This window comes from Prunus persica, chromosome G5 (genome assembly GCF_000346465.2).
Source record: "Prunus persica cultivar Lovell chromosome G5, Prunus_persica_NCBIv2, whole genome shotgun sequence".
NCBI lineage: Eukaryota > Viridiplantae > Streptophyta > Magnoliopsida > Rosales > Rosaceae > Prunus > Prunus persica.
The window spans coordinates 3,209,740-3,227,409 of record NC_034013.1 but is presented as its reverse complement, the minus strand read 5'-3'; the positions used below and the strand labels follow the sequence as shown (position 1 = coordinate 3,227,409).

Here is a 17,670-nt window from a genome sequence, read left to right as displayed (position 1 = left end):
AAACCCTTTGACCTTACGGGATAACCTATAAAATGATAGCTAATCATTTTAAGATCGAGCTTATTCTCTTGAGGGTTATAGATTCTAGTTTCAGCCTTACAACCTCATACATGAAGATGTCGTAGGCTAGGCTTTCTGGTAGTCCAAATTTCGAAAGGTGTCTTAGGTACGGACTTGCTAGGCACTCTATTAAGTATGTAGTTTGCTGTTTTGATCGCTTCTCTCCATAGACTCTTAGGCAAATCAATTTTGGAAATCATGCTACAAACCATATCCTTCAAAATTCGATTTCTTCTCTCAGCCACACTATTCTGTTGCAGAGTTCCTGGTGTTGTGTACTAAGCAGCTATTCCATTATCTTGTATATACCTAGCAAAAGGTCCAACACGTCGTCTTTCTTCATCAAAACGTCCATAATATTCACCCCCTATGTCTGACCTCACAATCTTGATCTTCTCAAGTTGCCTTTCTACTTCAGTTTGAAAAATCTTGAACATTTCAAAAGCTTGAAAATTTTCTACTATGAGATATAGGTAACCTAAACGAGAATGGTCATCTATAATGGTGATGAAATAGTGATGTCCATCAATTGTTTGATGGGGAATGGTCCACAAATATCTATGTGGATGATTTCTAAAAGATCGCTACTGCGAGTTGCTCCTTTCTTCTTAGTCTTATTGAGTTTTTCATTAACACATTCAATACAAATTTCGTCATAATCAAAAGTCAGTGATGGCAAGATTTATTCCTTAACAAGAATTTTCATTCTTTCTTTTGAAATGTGGCCTAAACGTTTATGCCATAACCTAATGGATGTTCCTTCAATTCTAATCCTTTTCTCACTCTATTCAGCCACTAAAACTTCACAATCTTTATTGTAATTGAGACCATATAATCCATTTGAGAGAAAACTAGCAACAAGAACATTTGAATTCTGAGATAATGCAAAGCCATCTTTATTGAATTGAAAAACAAAACCAAGTCTTGATAATCTTGAAACAAAAATCAAATTCCTCTTCATTGCGGGTACTAAAACTACATCATCCAACTCTAAAATAAATCCTAAATTCAATTTCACATGTACTACTCCAATGGCTTCCACATCTACTTACTCTCCATTCCCCACGAACACTTTAACTTCATGCCTTCTTGGTTCCCTCCTTCTTATGAATTCCTGCACATTATGAGCTATATGAATCGAGGTACCCGTATCTAACCACCAAGAATTAGAAGGAACATCCACTAAATTAGACTCAAAATTCACTAGGACCAATTCTTTTTTACCTTTGTTCTTGTTCTTTTTCTCGAACCACTTCTTGTAATTGTTGCAGTTCTTCTTCATGTGACCTTTCTTCTGGCAAAAATAGCACTTGAATTCAGTGGTAAGGGGTCATGCCAAGAGGGTTGTTCTTTTGAGATTGACTATGCTTCTTTACTCCCTATTTTGCAGCACCCTTATTCTCATACTTCCTGGCAGTGACCACATTAACCACACCACCACAAGCTTTTGTCCTATTCTCCTCAAGAATAACAATTGTAATTAGGTCATCCATTGTCCAATCTACTCATAAGGTAAGGAATCTAACGCAATATGCACTAGATAATTTGGATCAATAAATACTTTCAACCTGCTCATTTTGGCAACAATATCCACGAGTCCCATGAGATGTTCTCTTACGATGCCTTCTTCATACTTCGTATTAGTCAGCCTAGACATAAATTCTTCGTTTCAGCCTTGTCAGATTCCTTAAATTTCCTTTCAATGGATTCCATAAACTGCTTGGCACTTTCTGTTTCTAGAACTCCACCAAAAACAACTTATGTAATAGTCTTCTTCATAGCCAACAGACAAACCTTATTTGCCATCCTCCAAGCCTCATGCACCCTTTTAACTTTAGCAGGGGAATTCGCAAAGGGTCTGGTTGGCTCATCTTTGGTGATAGCATAATTGATATCACTCATGCCTAGTGCAACTTCAAAGATCGAACTTCCATCATTGGAAATTTGATCAAGTGAGAGTTTCAATTTGCGAGAATTGATTGAGGGAGTGTTCAAAGCTGTAAGGATTTGCAAAAGAAAGTATAATTACTTTCCAACAAACCGATTATCAATTTGTTAAGAGAAAACAAATTTTTCATTTAACTTTATTCACAAAATTAACAAATAACATATGCAAGCTTCCTTAATTAAGTATCACACCTTTGTGGCAAGAGATTATTTATGGCTTACATAAATTACGAATTATCTTGTGCCATCATAAACAAATTACAGGATAGATTCTATTTGTTGAAGAAACTTATCAAGCAATTTAGGTATGATGCAATTTTGGTTATTTCTTTAGGGTTTGAGTAATTAGGTATGGTTTTGTTATGAACAATTTTTTGATTCTCATAACAAAGACAAACAACTATCTAGCTCATAAAATAACCAAACAAACACAATTAAAGAGAGAAAATCCTAAATTGTAGTGAATAGTAATTTCTGCCATGAACAGTGTTTTTGGAATTTTAAGTGTCTGTTTTTGACGCAAAATACCTTTCTGAATAGATAATGACCTAATTAAGACAACACATTGCTTTGCTGTGACCTATAGGCATTTTTAGGGTTTTAAGGTAATCTAGTAAGTCAAAAACGTGTTTAAAGTTTTGAAGATATGAAAAATCAAATTAAAACATGCTTTTCCAGATTCTTTAATATTCTTGATATTTTAAAAAACATGTTTAATCCATCTTCAAATTTTAAACATAACCAAAAACTCATCATGGCATAAACAGATAAGATATCATAATAGGCACGCTTGAAAACGATTTCAGTGTGTGCGAATAACCATATGCTCTGATACCAACTGTTAGATTTCTTTATATGCGTGTTCATGATGTTTCACACAATCTGGAGTATGTAAAGACATACTTGATGCCATCTTTCTTGATTACACGACCTTTGAACTCATTCAATAGCAGCAGCAACAATCCCAGTAAGAACAGGAACGACTCAAGACTTCTGCTCTTTCTCAGAATCTGTTTCAATTCTCTCTTTATGATGAGATTAGGGTTAGAGAACGTGTCTGATGGGAGTAGGGACTTAAGCTTATATAGGGGTAGGTCAAGTCGTCTCTACTCATCACCGAGGACCGACTTTACTAATCTTCCAAGCCCACCAAAACGGTTCATGGAAAAAAAAAAGGAATAAATAGGACCCCTTAATAGGCTTCAAAAACTTTCCTTATTCCACAAAGTTTTGGGGCCTCAAGGTATAACTTAATTTAAACTCTTATCAAAACATGATATAACTTAGTATCTAGTACACCGATCTAACTAGAAAACGTAACAGTTTCTTCTCTTTTTTCTATTATGTACATAGGTAAAACAGGTTTATGTTAACTACCTCTCAAATAGGTTCGAGAGTCGAAGTAATCTACCTAACAAAGAAGGATACAATTTGTGAGTTTTCTCTAGGTATATAAATTTTTGTCAATACAATTTTATATTTCTGCTCATGCATATTTTCGTCATGTAAACACATGTTCTTCATTTTGACCTTTTGATAAGGTAGATTAATGTATCTTATGTGGATTATACTTACACTACCAATTTTTTTGATTTGGTCTATATGAGTTATGATTTTTTTAGCCATAAATTTTCAAAATTCAAATTCAAAATTTAAGAGTGATAATGCTTTAAACCAAGGAATTTTAGGGGGGTGTATCCAATTCTAACTTTTAAAGACTTTTTTTGAGTGAATGACTTTTCTAGAGTTGACAAATTCTTAATGACTTTTACATACTTTATAAAGTTAAGTGACAAACTTTCATATACTTTTGTCATAGAATTTTATAGACTTTTAAATACTTATTTTTATATTTATTTTACAAATAGCATTTATCTTTTATGTTGATTGAACTAGTCGGAGCTTGGAATGTTGCAGCTTCGACTTCATTTGGTATGAATGCATGATTATCATAGTCATAACTCAAGTCATCTATCCCCACACGTCTACTTTCTTCCACTCCTAATGTTCTTGCATCCGTATCATCTCCCAATGCAATTGAGTTTCTTCCAATGGCAGTTCCATTCCCAATTGCAATTCTCAGAAGTTCATAGTCAGCAAAAGTGTCTGTCTGAAAGTTGACATGGGCCGGGTGGGACTAACAAAGGGAAAAAAAAAACAATTAATGCATACACATACAAAATAATAAATTATCATATAATATATTTTCGAAAATAGAAGCTCACCTTAATATAATCTTTCATAAACACTCACAAATCAACAGAAATGGTTAGATTACAAAAGAGTCTATATTCCAGCAATTCTCCTAACCTAATATTTGGGATGTAAATATTATATGAAAAAATTATCCACCTAACGAATTATGGGTAAAAAAACAGTACCTAAAGAATAAATTAATGGGGTTAGGGGCAACAAATTATATAATAAAATATTGTATGCAAACATAGCATATGAGACAATCAATATAATAAAATATTTATATGCAAACACAGCTTTTTTTACTAATAGAAGAAATATTCATCAATAGAGGGAAAGTAAACGTGTGGATGAGAAGAGAAGAAAAATATTCAATATTTTTTTACTAACCTGAAGGAAGTGGATGACAATGGGATACCAAAGTGGAGCCCTAACCATGAAGAAAAAAGATCTATCTGCTTGATGCTTGATATAACAAGGGAAGAAAGAATTGGAGACGTTTGGAGACGTTTTGGTTCTATCTTCTCAACTTCCCAATATTTTCATAAAGTCTGGTGTAAATTAGCAAGACTTTTGGTAGTAAGAATTACCTTTAAAAGTATTGAAAAGTCATTTATTTAACAAAGTTTTTAAAAGTCATTAATATTTTGGATACCTCAAAACTTTTAAATACTCTTTAAAACTCACAATTGAATACAACTAAACTTTTAAAGACTATTTAAAAGTCACAATTGAATACCTTCAGACTTTTAAAGTCATTAAAAGTCATGAAAAGTTATAATTGGATACACCCCCCTTAATTTATTTTCATTATTTACCTTCAAGGGCAAAATAGTCATGAAAAATAAATAATAAATAATAAATACAAATTGGGCAATTCATAATTCAAATATGTGGGTCTTATACCCAACATTTTCATCTAAAATTGGGTTTGTATTGAAAACCCCTTTTTTCATAAGATTCATCATCAAATTTTTCTTCCTTTTGATATAATTTATATGGGCAAATCTTCTACTAAACACAACAATATGTTGGGTCAAATTCAAATTGTATTTAAATGTAGTTTTGGGATAATAGATTAATGAATAATAAAACATCAATTAATATAATACATATTAATCATACCTTAAATATTGGGTGCTAATTTTTCCATTTTCTTTTTGTCTACTTACAATTCCATTTGTTTTTATTTATTTATTATAACATACAAGGGAGTGTAAGTAGACAAAAGAGGAGTGGGAAAATCAGCCCCCAAATTTATAGAAAATTATGGGCGAGCTGGGCTAGGTTGGGTCACAATGGGCTCAAATGGATCGAGCTTTGGGCTGGGCTTGGGTCTTAAACTCTTAGCTCATGCCTTGCCCATTAAAAAATCGAGTTCAGTCGACCCATCTAAAGCTACGAGGTGGCTCGAGCCATATGATGAATTTATTATTACTAACATGGAGTGAGAGTAGAAAGAGAGCATTTGAAGATTTTTACTAGTAAGTTGGATTAAAGTATAATTTCTTTTGTAAAAGGACATTCTATTATTCACCCTAGTTTGCATTTCAATTCTTAACAATTTAGTAAAAAATCTTGCGGAATCGTTATTTTATTCTAATTTTAGACACTTAGTAAACATTTTAATAAGAATGCCTTATAGTGACTCATGCTCACTCTGATTCATGTTCGCTCCAATATTTCAAGTTAGTAAACATGTCATAAAGAGAAACTTATGTCCAAAACTAAGCCAGTTACACTCTTATCAATGTTGGCATTTAATAATGATGTGGCATTATATCACTACTCCTTGTTACGTGGTCATCAATATGACGTGAGAAAATAGTTATAAGCATATGAGCCACACGAATTTCGTCAAATTAAGAGATAAATGTATATGCAATGTGGGTAACTACTCTTATCAGTGTTGGCAACTAAGGATGATATGGCATTATGTCATTGGTTCTTGTTAGATGGAGGTGTCAAATCGGCTGGCCCGACCGATTTAGAGTTGGTTCATTTAATAAACGGGTCGTGCCCAGGCCGCCCATTTAGAAAAATAATCAATCCTGACCCGAGCCCATGGCCCTAGCCTAAGGGCCATGCTTATGCCGGCCCACTAAACAAGCTGGTATGGGCCCACGCCAAATTTGACTTATATATTGCTTCTTCTTTTCTTTTTTTGTAATTTTTTTTACAACTTCATTTAAATATTTTTTACAATTATGTATATCCTAATAAGATTTATTATTTGTTTAAAAAAAAAGTCAATAACTTTATTTACAGTACATTTAAATAGAAAATGGCTAGATTATTGTTTGAGTTTTAAAAATTGAACTTGAAAAACAAAATTATTATTTTATATATAAATAAAACATTAAATTTTAATATATAATATTGGAGAAAAGAAATAGACTTGAATTCAACATATAAATATTATAATATTATGTATGATTTTTCTCTAAAAAAAGTATAATTTAATAAATAGACTTTAAATGGGCTGGCCCAGCCCATTGGACATAATTACCTTCTCCCGGCACGGCCCAAAAATATAGGCCATTTCTTGCCGAGCCTTACTTAAGCCGGCCAACTCGGTCCATTTGACACATCTATTGTTAAAGCATCTTCAATAGCCTCTTCAACAACTTTGGAATGCTAAAATAAGTCAGTCACATCAACAAAACTCCCTCTAATAGACTTGTCAAACTCAGTCACTAAAGCTGCAACCCATGTCTCTCTCTTCAAGTCTGACATGTTGACCTTGGCTCTTCAAAACATTTAATTTTTCTTTGGAAGAACAAAACCTACATTGAAAATGATAAAAACCTACACTTTTTCTTTTCAAATAATAAATACATAGACCTTCTTCACATATTTTTGTATTTTTCCTTCTTCTTCTTTTTTCATAATATTGCGTTAATTGAATTGAGAGACTGATGTGACACAAATTATTAAAGTAGCAAATAAACCTTTCCAAATTGCCACATAAGTCAACAAACTTTAATTTGAAGAATTTAATTTGCTACTATTGTTGGAGATGCTCTTACATGGTCATCTATTTGACATGGCATGATAGTTATGGACACACGAGCCTTATAATTTCTTTAGATAACAAGAAAAACTTACCTTTAACATGGGTAATTACTCTTGTCAAGGTTGGCGATTGATAATTACATGGCTTTATGCCATTGGTCCTTGTTACGTGGTCGTCTATTTCACGTGACACAATAATTATAAGTACACGAGTCTCACGATTTTTTTTCTAAATTACGAGAGTGTATCACGTGAAGAAAGACACAGTGTTTATGACAAGACTGTATGTCATTGGTCCTTATTACGTGGTCGTCTATTTTACAAGACACAACAGTTACGAGTCTCACGATTTTTTTTCCAAATTACGAGAATGTATCACGTGAAGAAAGACAGAGTGTCTATGACAATACTTTATGTCATTGGTCCTTATTACGTGGTCGTCTATTTCACAAGACACAACAGTTACGAATCGCATGCTTTTTTTTCTAAATTACGAGAGTGTATCCAATAAAGAAAGAAACGGAGTGTATGACATGGATTTATTTTATTGGTCCTTGTTACGTGGTCATATATTTAAAATGACACAATAGTTATAGGCACATAAGTTGTACAATATTTCCAAATTACGAGAGAGTGTATCACGTGAAAAGAGAGATAGAGACATAGATTATATATACACCCAAACCCACGAAAGTTATTTTCTCAGATTAGGCACCACACACTCTTCGCATCACTCTGTCTCTGGAGTCTACTCTGGAGGTGGACTGTTGGAGTTCATCTTGCAAGGCGCCTCCTCTGCTCCGCCAATATCTTTTGTTTCTTGTAATCTCATTGGCATCAGGTACATCCTTCTTTATTGTTTATTCTTTTATTAATGTTTTAATTTTGCTGGATGGGTTCATGGCTGATATTGGTCTTACTATTGATCGCGTTCATGGCAGCAATCCCAACTTCGGATGTTTTGATTTATGTTTTTTTATTTTTTATTTTGTTTCGTTGAATGGATTCATGCTCCCCAAAATGTGGGTTTATACCATTTTTTTTCAAATGATTCTAATGTTCATTTTCATTAATTATGTTGAATGTATTAAAAATTCGGTGTTTCAAAATTTTTGTCTTTCTTTCATTATTTATGAATTGGGTATGACAGAAGTTTACGAAGAATGTTGATTTTTTGTACAGAAGTTTATTAAGAATGTTGATTTTCTACAGAAGTTTATTGAGAATGTTGATTTTCTGCAGAAGTTTATTAAGAATGTTGATTATATGCAGAATTTTATTAAGAATGTTGATTTTCTATGGGTTTTCATTCAGATTTCCTACAAAAGTCTTACAGCCTTGCTCTAGGTTTATCAAGTTTTCTATTTATAATCTGAGATTTCGGGGCACTTATGTCCCTTACTAGGTATCAGATACTTATATTTGAAGTGTTTTTTTAACTTTATGGTCCCTCAAGAGAAAGGGTTGTTGTCCAGGATGAGTTCAAGAAGAGGTGGTGGAAATTCCAAAGGGAAGGAAGTTCGTGAAGTCAATAGCCCGAAGGTTAAGCAGTTGAGCCATGGTGTAGCAGACATTAGCCTGGACTCGGCACAAGACGATGGAGAGTGGGCGGTAATTTCCAGAAAATCCAAGAACAGAGCTGGTAGCAGTGCTGCAAAACTAGTCCAATTGGGTCCTCAAAATTCTAATTATAAGGCGTGGGCACCGGCACATGATGCTCAGAAGCCAAGTATGCGAAATGGAACTGGTGGTTCACAAACTGCTAATTCTCAAAAACCAGCTGGAGGAAGAAATGCAAGGCAGCAGCCTAACAGTACTGGTGGTTTTGGAAGCAACTTTGTGGCCCGGCAACATTTGATTCCCCCTCCCCTGGACCATGGATGGAATTGGCAATCTAGAGCTGGTAAAAAAGACAACAATGTGGCTGCTGCTCTCGCTGATGATAATGATGATGACAACTCTGATCATATGAGCGACACTGACGAATATGATGACGAGCTATTCAGTGATGAGTTTGACTCGGATTCAAGTGAAAAGAGCCATGGCACTAGGAAGCAAAATAGATGGTTCAAGAAATTCTTTGAAAATTTGGATGGTTTAAGTGGAGGTGAGATTGGTAATCCTGACAGACAGTGGCACTGTCCTGCATGCAAAGGTGGTCGTGGTGCCATTGACTGGTACCAAGGCGTGCAGCCCCTGAAGAGACATGCCGAAACAAAAGGATCAAATAGGGTGAAGCTCCACAGAGAATTTGCAAAACTTTTGGATGTGGAGTTGCAGATGAGAGGAGTTATGACTCAATCTGTGGCTGCGGGTGAAGTATTTGGTAAATGGGTAGGTTTAAAAGATGAGGAAAAGGATTCCAAAATTGTCTGGCCTCCGATGGTTGTCATCACGAATACTAGACTTGAAAAGGATGAAAGTGGAAAGTGGATTGGTATGGGAACCGAGGAGCTTGCTGAATACTTCGGATCTTATCCTTATTTGAAGACTCGACACTCGTATGGTCCGCAGGGACACTGTGGTATGAGCATTTTGATTTTTGAGGCCTCAGCAATAGGCCATTTTGAGGCTGGGCTGCTGCACAAGAATTTTGCAGTGCAAGGATTAGGCAGGGATACTTGGGATTGTGGTCCTATCTTGTTTCGTGCAGGTGGTATTCGACAGCTTTACGGTTACATGGCAGTGAAACGAGACTTGGATATATTCAACCAGCATACCGAGGAGAAATCTAAGCTGAAATTTGAGCTGAGATCTTACCAAGAGGTGGTCCTACACCCAATGAGGCAAATGAGTGCGGACAGCCAACAGGTTATTTGGTTGAAGGACAAACTTCCTATAGAACAGAGGCTTAGAAAAGATGCTGAACAGACTAATGAGATACTTCGTGACAAGCTCGAGAAGGTGCAGGAGGAAAATCGCATTTTAAAACGGAGAATAAAAATGCAGCTTGAGGAGAACAAGGAAGAGATGGATCTGCAAGAAGAATTTTACAAAGATATAATGTCTCGTACCCGAGATTGAAAATTTTATTCAAGTTTATTGCATTTACTTTCTATTTTGCTTTATTAGAACTCACAGTTTTTTCCCCCTTTCTGTTAAAACCATAAACATATCTTAATATTGGTATGTACTTTTGAAGTGTTTATAAGGTTGCTGGATATTTTTATGCTATTTTGTTTTGTTTTGTGACATGGGTTTTTGCCTTGGTTACTAAGCATTCTATGGCTTCTTTACTTTTCTATATCTCTCAAAGCCAAATTATTAGATTGCTTGACATGATTTCATTTGCAATTGGGATTGGGTGCTTTGCTTGCTGCCCAAGTCTCCACAAAAATTAAAAGAAAGACTTAAGGTGCTCATGGCAGAGCTGCAACTTCTCTGTCATTGCTGGCTGGAGTTCTGTTAGAAAACAGTGGAAAACAGAGAGAACAGAGGATTTTACTTTTCAATGGGATTGCTGCTGCCAGTTCAAAACTTGTATAGGATTTTTCGTATTAGAATCTAAATGTAAGTAGGTAATTGAAAGTTACTAATTTTAAGACTGAATGAATTTGACTTTCATTTTCAAAATCTTCTTTTTAATCTTAAAATTAGGAAATGGAAACCTTTATCCAAATCCTCACTATTCCTCACTTGGGAATAGGAAACAAAAACAAATGCAAGGTTTCTTTTTTAACCGTTGGCCACATAGATTTGTGCTCCATGAAAATGAAATGTTTAAAGTGGGTAATCAATTATCGATATGATCCTTTCGCAAAAAAAATAATAAAAAATAATAATAATAAAAAAAATTTATCGATATGATCAGTAATAATCTATCAACTTCAACAATCCCACCCAAATCAGTTGACCACATAGATTTCAATGACGCTATTTTTCCTCACCACTCTTGGTAGCGAGCATTACCACCATATTAATTATATGGGTAAATTACTCAAATGGTTCTTAAATTTGTACTCGATTTACATTTTGGTCCCTCAATTAAATTATTTGTTCAAATAATCCATTAACTATATATTAATCGCTTCATTGGTCCTATCGTTACATTATGTTAATTTTGCTATTAAATATGAGGGCAAATTGGTCATTTCGTACATTAAAAATAAATAAATATTGAAAAATAAAATAAAAACTCTCTATCTCTCTCTCTCTCTCTCTCTCTCCCATGGCCACCACCCTCAAACTCCAACCCACAAACCCATCCCACAACCACTCTCCACCCAAACCCATCCAACAACCACGGTCCACCGCATGAACCCAGAACCCCAGCTCCTCCCCAACCTCCACCCGAGCCAGCAACCACAAAAAAAAGAAAAGAAAAAAAATCTTCCACATACCCCCTCCCAACGAACCCAGAACCCTAACTCAACAACCACCCAGACCCTCTCCCCCTTGATTTCCCTTTGTTGTTGACAAACAACCACCCACCACCCTCCTCCCCACCTCATTACCCGCCAAACCCCCTCCCTCCCACAGCCACTGTCAATTTCTCACCCTCCAAGTGCACTCTCCTCTCCTCCCACCTCACCTCCTCATCTCCCAAACTACCCAAACTCTTTCCCTACACCCACGACTCTATACACACCGCACCCAATCCCTCCCTCCACCAAAAGTTCCTCCATAAGCTTTTAGAACCATCATCCGACGTTCCAGAACCTTCTCCTTCTTCCAACCCACCTGCCAAATTCACGCCTTTGGAGCAGCAAGTGGTGGACCTCAAGAAGAGGTACCCAAATGTCCTTTTGATAGTGGAAGTCGATTACAAGTACTGGTTCTTCGGCCAAGACGCCGAAATTGCTGCAAAGGTTTTGGGGATTTATGCCCATATGGAGAGGTCTGTGGGGAATGGGGGAGAAGGGTTTAGGGTTTAGGATGGGGGTTTGGGTCTCATAATTTTTTTTCTTTTTTTCTTCAATTATTTTCTAATTTTGTATTTATTTAAACCCTATTTTATTTGTTAATTATGAAAAGTCATATTTACCCTAAAATTTGGTTAAATTTAACAGAAAATTATATGGTAGGACCAATAGAGCTATTAATATATAGTTAATGGACCATTTGAACGAATAATTTAACTGAGGGACCAAAATGTAAATTGAGTACAAGTTTGAGGACCATTTAAGTAATTTACCCTAATTATATTAATGAACATTGAATTAATTGAAGTTTTGAGATTCGTGTAATAGGTGGACTAAATCACACTCGTCCAAGACCAATTAACATGCTGCTAATGCTCACCACCATTTTAGAGTGGTGAGCAAAAATATTCTCGATTTCAATGGCTGCATTATTCTTTATGGAAATATTTAATGTAATTCTTCCACAACTTAAAGCTTAACCAATTTGTGAAAATTTACATTCCATTGCCTCACCAAAATAAGCCCTTGACAAATAGATAACAGGCGTAAAAATGAACGCAAATACCAATTTTCTTTTGTACAATTGTTTTTTAGCCAAATCCTTTTGTGCATTTAGAAAAATAAAATGAAACTGGAGGATGCAGCATAATCCAAATTCACTGTATGGTCCATTTAAGTTCCGGAGAAGCTACGCAGACATAACAAGAAGGAAAAAATAACAGCAAGGCCAAACACATGGAATTACTCAGCTCTAGTGACGGTATTTCATGTAACTTTAAATCTGAAAACAAATTACTCATATCAACAAATGTAAAGAATCCATTTTTCCTATGAATATCAAGTTCAAATCAGTCAAAAAATGGCTAGAAAATGTACATTTCCTATGAATACGACTTCCTGAAGGTGCTGGCTTAAAGTAGCATTTAGATGGACAGAAGATAAGATACCTTCAAAATAATGTGTGGAGTACATGCATCATGGAAACTGGAATGAGCCCCCAATTTGATTATTCCCTGATGGCGGGTCGATAGCCACCCAAAGGAGAGATATGGTGATTGCTAGAAGACCAGACCACACAAACACAATCGTCGGTGTCCTCCCTCTTCTTCCCATAAGCCCTTTTGCAAAGGGATATAAATGAGCTAAGACCCAGAAGCTGAAGAAACCACCACCGAGCAAGCTGCTCCACTCTGGTGCAGCACTGTATATTGTTCGACAAGTTGCCACTGCGATTCCGATCAAGTTAGTCATCATGATGGTAATTGGTGGTACCATCAGAGCTGTCCATTTGAAGACATAAAGATCAACAAAATCATCATCCCCATCATCACCTCCAGATTTTGATGTCAAAGTGAATGAAATCTCAATGCCTGCTATAACCTTTAGAAGACCTTGGAGCACCGCAGCAAGATGGGCACTTGTGCCCCCGATCAACCAAAACTGTTCGTTTCTCCACCACTCTTCTAGTGCAATGCCAGACCACTTGATCTCCAGCACGGCAAGAAGAATAAGGGTCACTGTGATGCCCAAGAGGTATACCAGGAAGGTTAGGTTGAGGGACTGAACAATGAACTGACCAGTAAAGAGTGAGAGTGCAGGAAGGAAGCAGTAGACAATGAGGAAAATGGAAGTGAAAGGGTAGATTCCAACATTCAGGTAAGCAATCCTTTGCAAAAATTTCATCCTTGAGCTGGCCAGCAGAGCATTGTTGCGGGAAAAGAAAATCTCAACAGAGCCAGTGGCCCACCGGAGAACCTGATGAAGCCGATCTGTGAGATTGATTGGGGCAGTGCCACGGAATGCATCTCTTTTTGTTACACAATAAATAGATCTCCATCCGCGGTTGTGCATCCTATAGCCTGTGACCACATCTTCAGTTACAGATCCATAGATCCACCCAACTCGTTGGCCCCATTCAGTTTTATCCTCATACCAGCATGAGATTACACTGATTGCCTCCGCAACTGTTGATGCATCAAGAGGCTCCCGAGGAAGAGTCAGAGCACCCGGCGGACGTCCATGTTTAATGGATGGATGATCAGCAAGGGGCCGACCTTGGAATTCTGCCACACGGATTGAGTCAACAAGGAAGCTTGAGTTTCCAAACGTTTTAGGAATAAGAGCAAGACTCATTTCTTCCTCCTCCATGTCTCCCAGTTCAATTGATTGGCTGTCTTGAGAGGCAACTTCAGGGGCAGAAGCCACCAAAGAAGTTTTCTTGGGATTGGTGAAGAAACCACCACAGAAACCATTACGCTCTTTCCTGCTAGGTGGATCGAAGCCATAAAGGGCAGTCCGACGAAAGAGGCATCCTGTTCCTACATATACTGGACCCTGAATCCCATCAAGGGCTCGCATATTGACATCAAAGAAAACAGTGTTATGGTTTGCATAGCGATCAGACGGGTCAATTCCTTCAAACCTCTGCGGAAACTGCACGTAACAAATGTGTTCCCCACCATGGTCCATCATGAAGCACATGCCTTCTCTCAATGCCTTGGAGTAGTAGATGTAGTGATCACAGTCAAGGTTAAGAATGAAGGGGCCATTGGACATGATGGCTGAGGCACGAACCAGTGCATTCATGGCACCAGCTTTTTTGTTGTGATCATAGCCAGGCCGCTTTTCACGAGAAACGTAAACTAGCATGGGAAGACGAATGTCAACCTCACTTAGATTCATGGAATTTGAATCCACTGCTGTGCCATTTAGTGGCTGATCACTAGGAGGTTTCACCATCACCTACACATGGTACAGATAAACTTGTTAACCAGCACATTTTAATTCAATCTGAATGCATATAAGAGAAACTTGCTGAATTCTACAAAACCAATAGAACTTATATGTACCTGCATGATACTGGCATGATCGCCCCTAGAATGCTCAGGCGCAGAAACTGTCCAAGTGCCAGGCCAGTGGGTTGTATCAGCCATCCAAGTAGCTTTTGGGAGCTTTAAATTCTCCACTGGTTCGTCATTTGAAATCTCTCTCTGCATTTTCATAGCCTTGATCTCCTCTCTAGCATTAAAGGCATCGGAACGTCTCCGGATTGAATCAGGAAGACTATTAATCCTTACCTTAAATTCATCATACTCACGCTTTACCTGCCTGCGATCCCTGACAAAATCTGGGCGCACTTTATTCTTATAAGGGTCTCTCTTCAGATTGAAGTAAGATTCTGGATTCCTTGGCTCAATATCATGCTTCCGGCAGAAAGGGACCCACAAGTTGGCAAAACTCGCAGCTTCTGCCATGGCCTCAAAGGTCAAAAGTGCACCACCATCATCAGAAACATAACAAGAAAGCTTCTCAACAGGGTAATCAGCTGCAAGAATCGATAGAATGGTGTTTGCAGTGACAAGAGGTGGTTCTTTCTCTGGATCTGCCGTAGATACAAAAATATCTACGCCTGGGAGATCAGATTTTCCAGTAGGATTGTTGGGACTCGGTGTTTCAAATTTCTCCTTCAAAACATCAACATCAGCAATGCGATTGATGGGGCAGAGCTTCGGGAGCTGATCCAGTAGCCAAGAGAAGGCAAACCAGATCTCACAAACTACAGACATAGCCCACAACCAGACTGCATCGTCATTAGGGTTTCTGACTCTCCATTGCAAAAATAATCCAAGGACCACCATTCGAACAAGTACTAGGAGCCTGAGATTATATCCAACAAAAATTAAAGAGTGTAAGCTTATAAAGCAAGCAGTACTAACTAAGCTTATATGCAATAAATTCTGTTGGCTCACAAATAACGATGAAAGGAAAATCTCCAAAAATACCACTTTGAAACAAGTAGCAAAAAGAGTGGCAAGAAATAAACAGTGCAGAAAAACAGAGAGGATCAAACAGTTTTACCGATATGGACTGAGAATTGCAGCAGAGATATTCAACGTGCGCGTAAGTGGCTTCCATTGCTTATGTTGAAACACATTAGGATCACCACTAATTCCATCATCACTTCCATTGGCAGTATCTTTTGGCCACATAGCATTTCCATAGCCATAACTCCCCTTTGTCTCAAACAACCATTGGTTATGATCAAAGTCATTAGTCTGACTCTCCATCAATGCTGTTGACTTTGTAGATTTTGATTTCATCAACGATAACCTCCTCTCCATCTTTGACATCCCAGCTGTAGATGGCAGAGACAGAGGCTGCTGATTCGCCAAAGCATACTCGGTCATGTCCATCTGCTGCTCCTTATACGGTTGTTTGCAGCCAGGACAAATACTGTCACCACTTGCTATAGCATCTCTATAACAATCCATGCAAATCTTGTAATTGCATTCACAGGGAACTATATCTAATCCCCTCTCATCAGTCACAACCTTTGCATCACAACCCTCCACAGCACAATACGACCCTTGTGCTCCGGTCATCTGTGGATGGCTAGTTTCGGACTCAATCACCTTTTCCTTCAACTGGGCTCGTGTAACACAATTATAGCCACCTGTAAACAAAGAACTCGATGCATATTGGTCCTCCAACCTCTGAGAAGTCGACCGCTGCATCAAAATTCCGGTGGGCTGGTTGTCAGGTGTAGGGGGTATGTGGACAGTGTAGGTAGCAAAATCAGCACTCCCAATCTCACTGTCAAGATCATTGCTGGCTTGGCTAATATGGCGAACCCTGGGGGATCCACTTGAGAAACTGAAACGAGATCCAGATGCCATAAAGCTTACCACAACCTGCAATTCATGGCACATCAGAAATTGATTAAAATTTGAAATAGCTGAACACAAACACAAATCCAACCCTCCTCTTTCATAGACAACAAATGAAATATACAGATTAAAATTTTGCTTTGCTTACTCGGTAGTCTCAGAACTAGAGGAACAAAACAAAACAAAACAAAAAAAAAAATCTCACTGTCTCTTCAAAACTCTGTTTCTCTCTCGCTCCGGAAGAAACAGAGAAAATCAAACTATTAAAAAATACAGTGTCTCCCTTGCTCTAAAACGAAGAAAAAAAAAAAAAAAAGGCATAAAGCAATCACAGGGAGATGGACAGTTTTTCGTCAAAATCTTACCTATTAAACACCAACCCTCTTCAGTCTTCACCAACTTCTTATACAAATACAAAGCCACACACAAAGTGTAAGAAACTTTCAAATGCGCCGCCCAGAGCAAAGCAAAGCAAGAAACACAAGACCAAGTCCAGCCTCCCTACTCTAGTCACTACTTTTTCAAACCCAATGCCGGCCCTCCAATACTCCTCATGATCATCATTTTATCAAATGGGTTTTGAGGGTTTTGGAAGGTTTGTTTACCTTTGTTTTCTAGCAATGAGGTCGTCTTATGTGTCCATTTGTTTCCTTTTTAGGCATGGCGGTGTTTTTATTTTTGCAGAGAAGTAGTCAGAGAGAGAGAGAGAGAGAGAGAGAGAGAGAGAGAGAATGTCACAACTGGCAGAGAAAGACAATGGGAGATGGAGAACAGTAATGGTTGAGGTTTTGTTTTTGGGTTTTATAGGGGACATATCGGGAATTTCGAAGGTCGGATTCTGGTCGCTTTTGTACATTCCAGTTTTTACGCGGTGTGGATGTAAGATTCCCCTGCGGTCGGAATTTGGGCTCTTACTACAACCG

At 37.4% G+C, this 17,670-nt stretch overlaps 2 protein-coding genes across 4 annotated transcripts; one reads left to right on the top strand and one right to left on the bottom strand.

The window, feature by feature from the left end:
* Positions 7,852-10,452, top strand: LOC18775949 (protein SUPPRESSOR OF GENE SILENCING 3). 2 transcript variants are annotated; one of them, XM_020563557.1, is made up of 2 exons: positions 7,852-8,059; positions 8,675-10,452. In XM_020563557.1, the coding sequence occupies exon 2, from the start codon at positions 8,695-8,697 to the stop codon at positions 10,240-10,242; it is 1,548 nt and encodes a 515-aa protein (XP_020419146.1). In that variant the 5' UTR covers positions 7,852-8,059; positions 8,675-8,694; the 3' UTR covers positions 10,243-10,452. The 2 variants fall into 2 exon arrangements, with proteins under 2 accessions (XP_020419146.1, XP_007211260.1); XM_007211198.2 differs by having other exon boundaries at positions 7,941-8,059; positions 8,694-10,452.
* LOC18777659 (cellulose synthase-like protein D3) lies at positions 12,730-17,670 on the bottom strand. Of its 2 annotated transcripts, none has more exons than XM_007209011.2 (4): positions 17,113-17,670; positions 15,939-16,771; positions 14,930-15,737; positions 12,730-14,822 (listed from the first exon to the last, which is right to left on the bottom strand). In XM_007209011.2, the coding sequence occupies exons 2-4, from the start codon at positions 16,754-16,756 to the stop codon at positions 13,056-13,058; spliced, it is 3,393 nt and encodes a 1,130-aa protein (XP_007209073.1). In that variant the 5' UTR covers positions 16,757-16,771; positions 17,113-17,670; the 3' UTR covers positions 12,730-13,055. The 2 variants fall into 2 exon arrangements, with proteins under 2 accessions (XP_007209073.1, XP_020419636.1); XM_020564047.1 differs by having other exon boundaries at positions 17,353-17,670.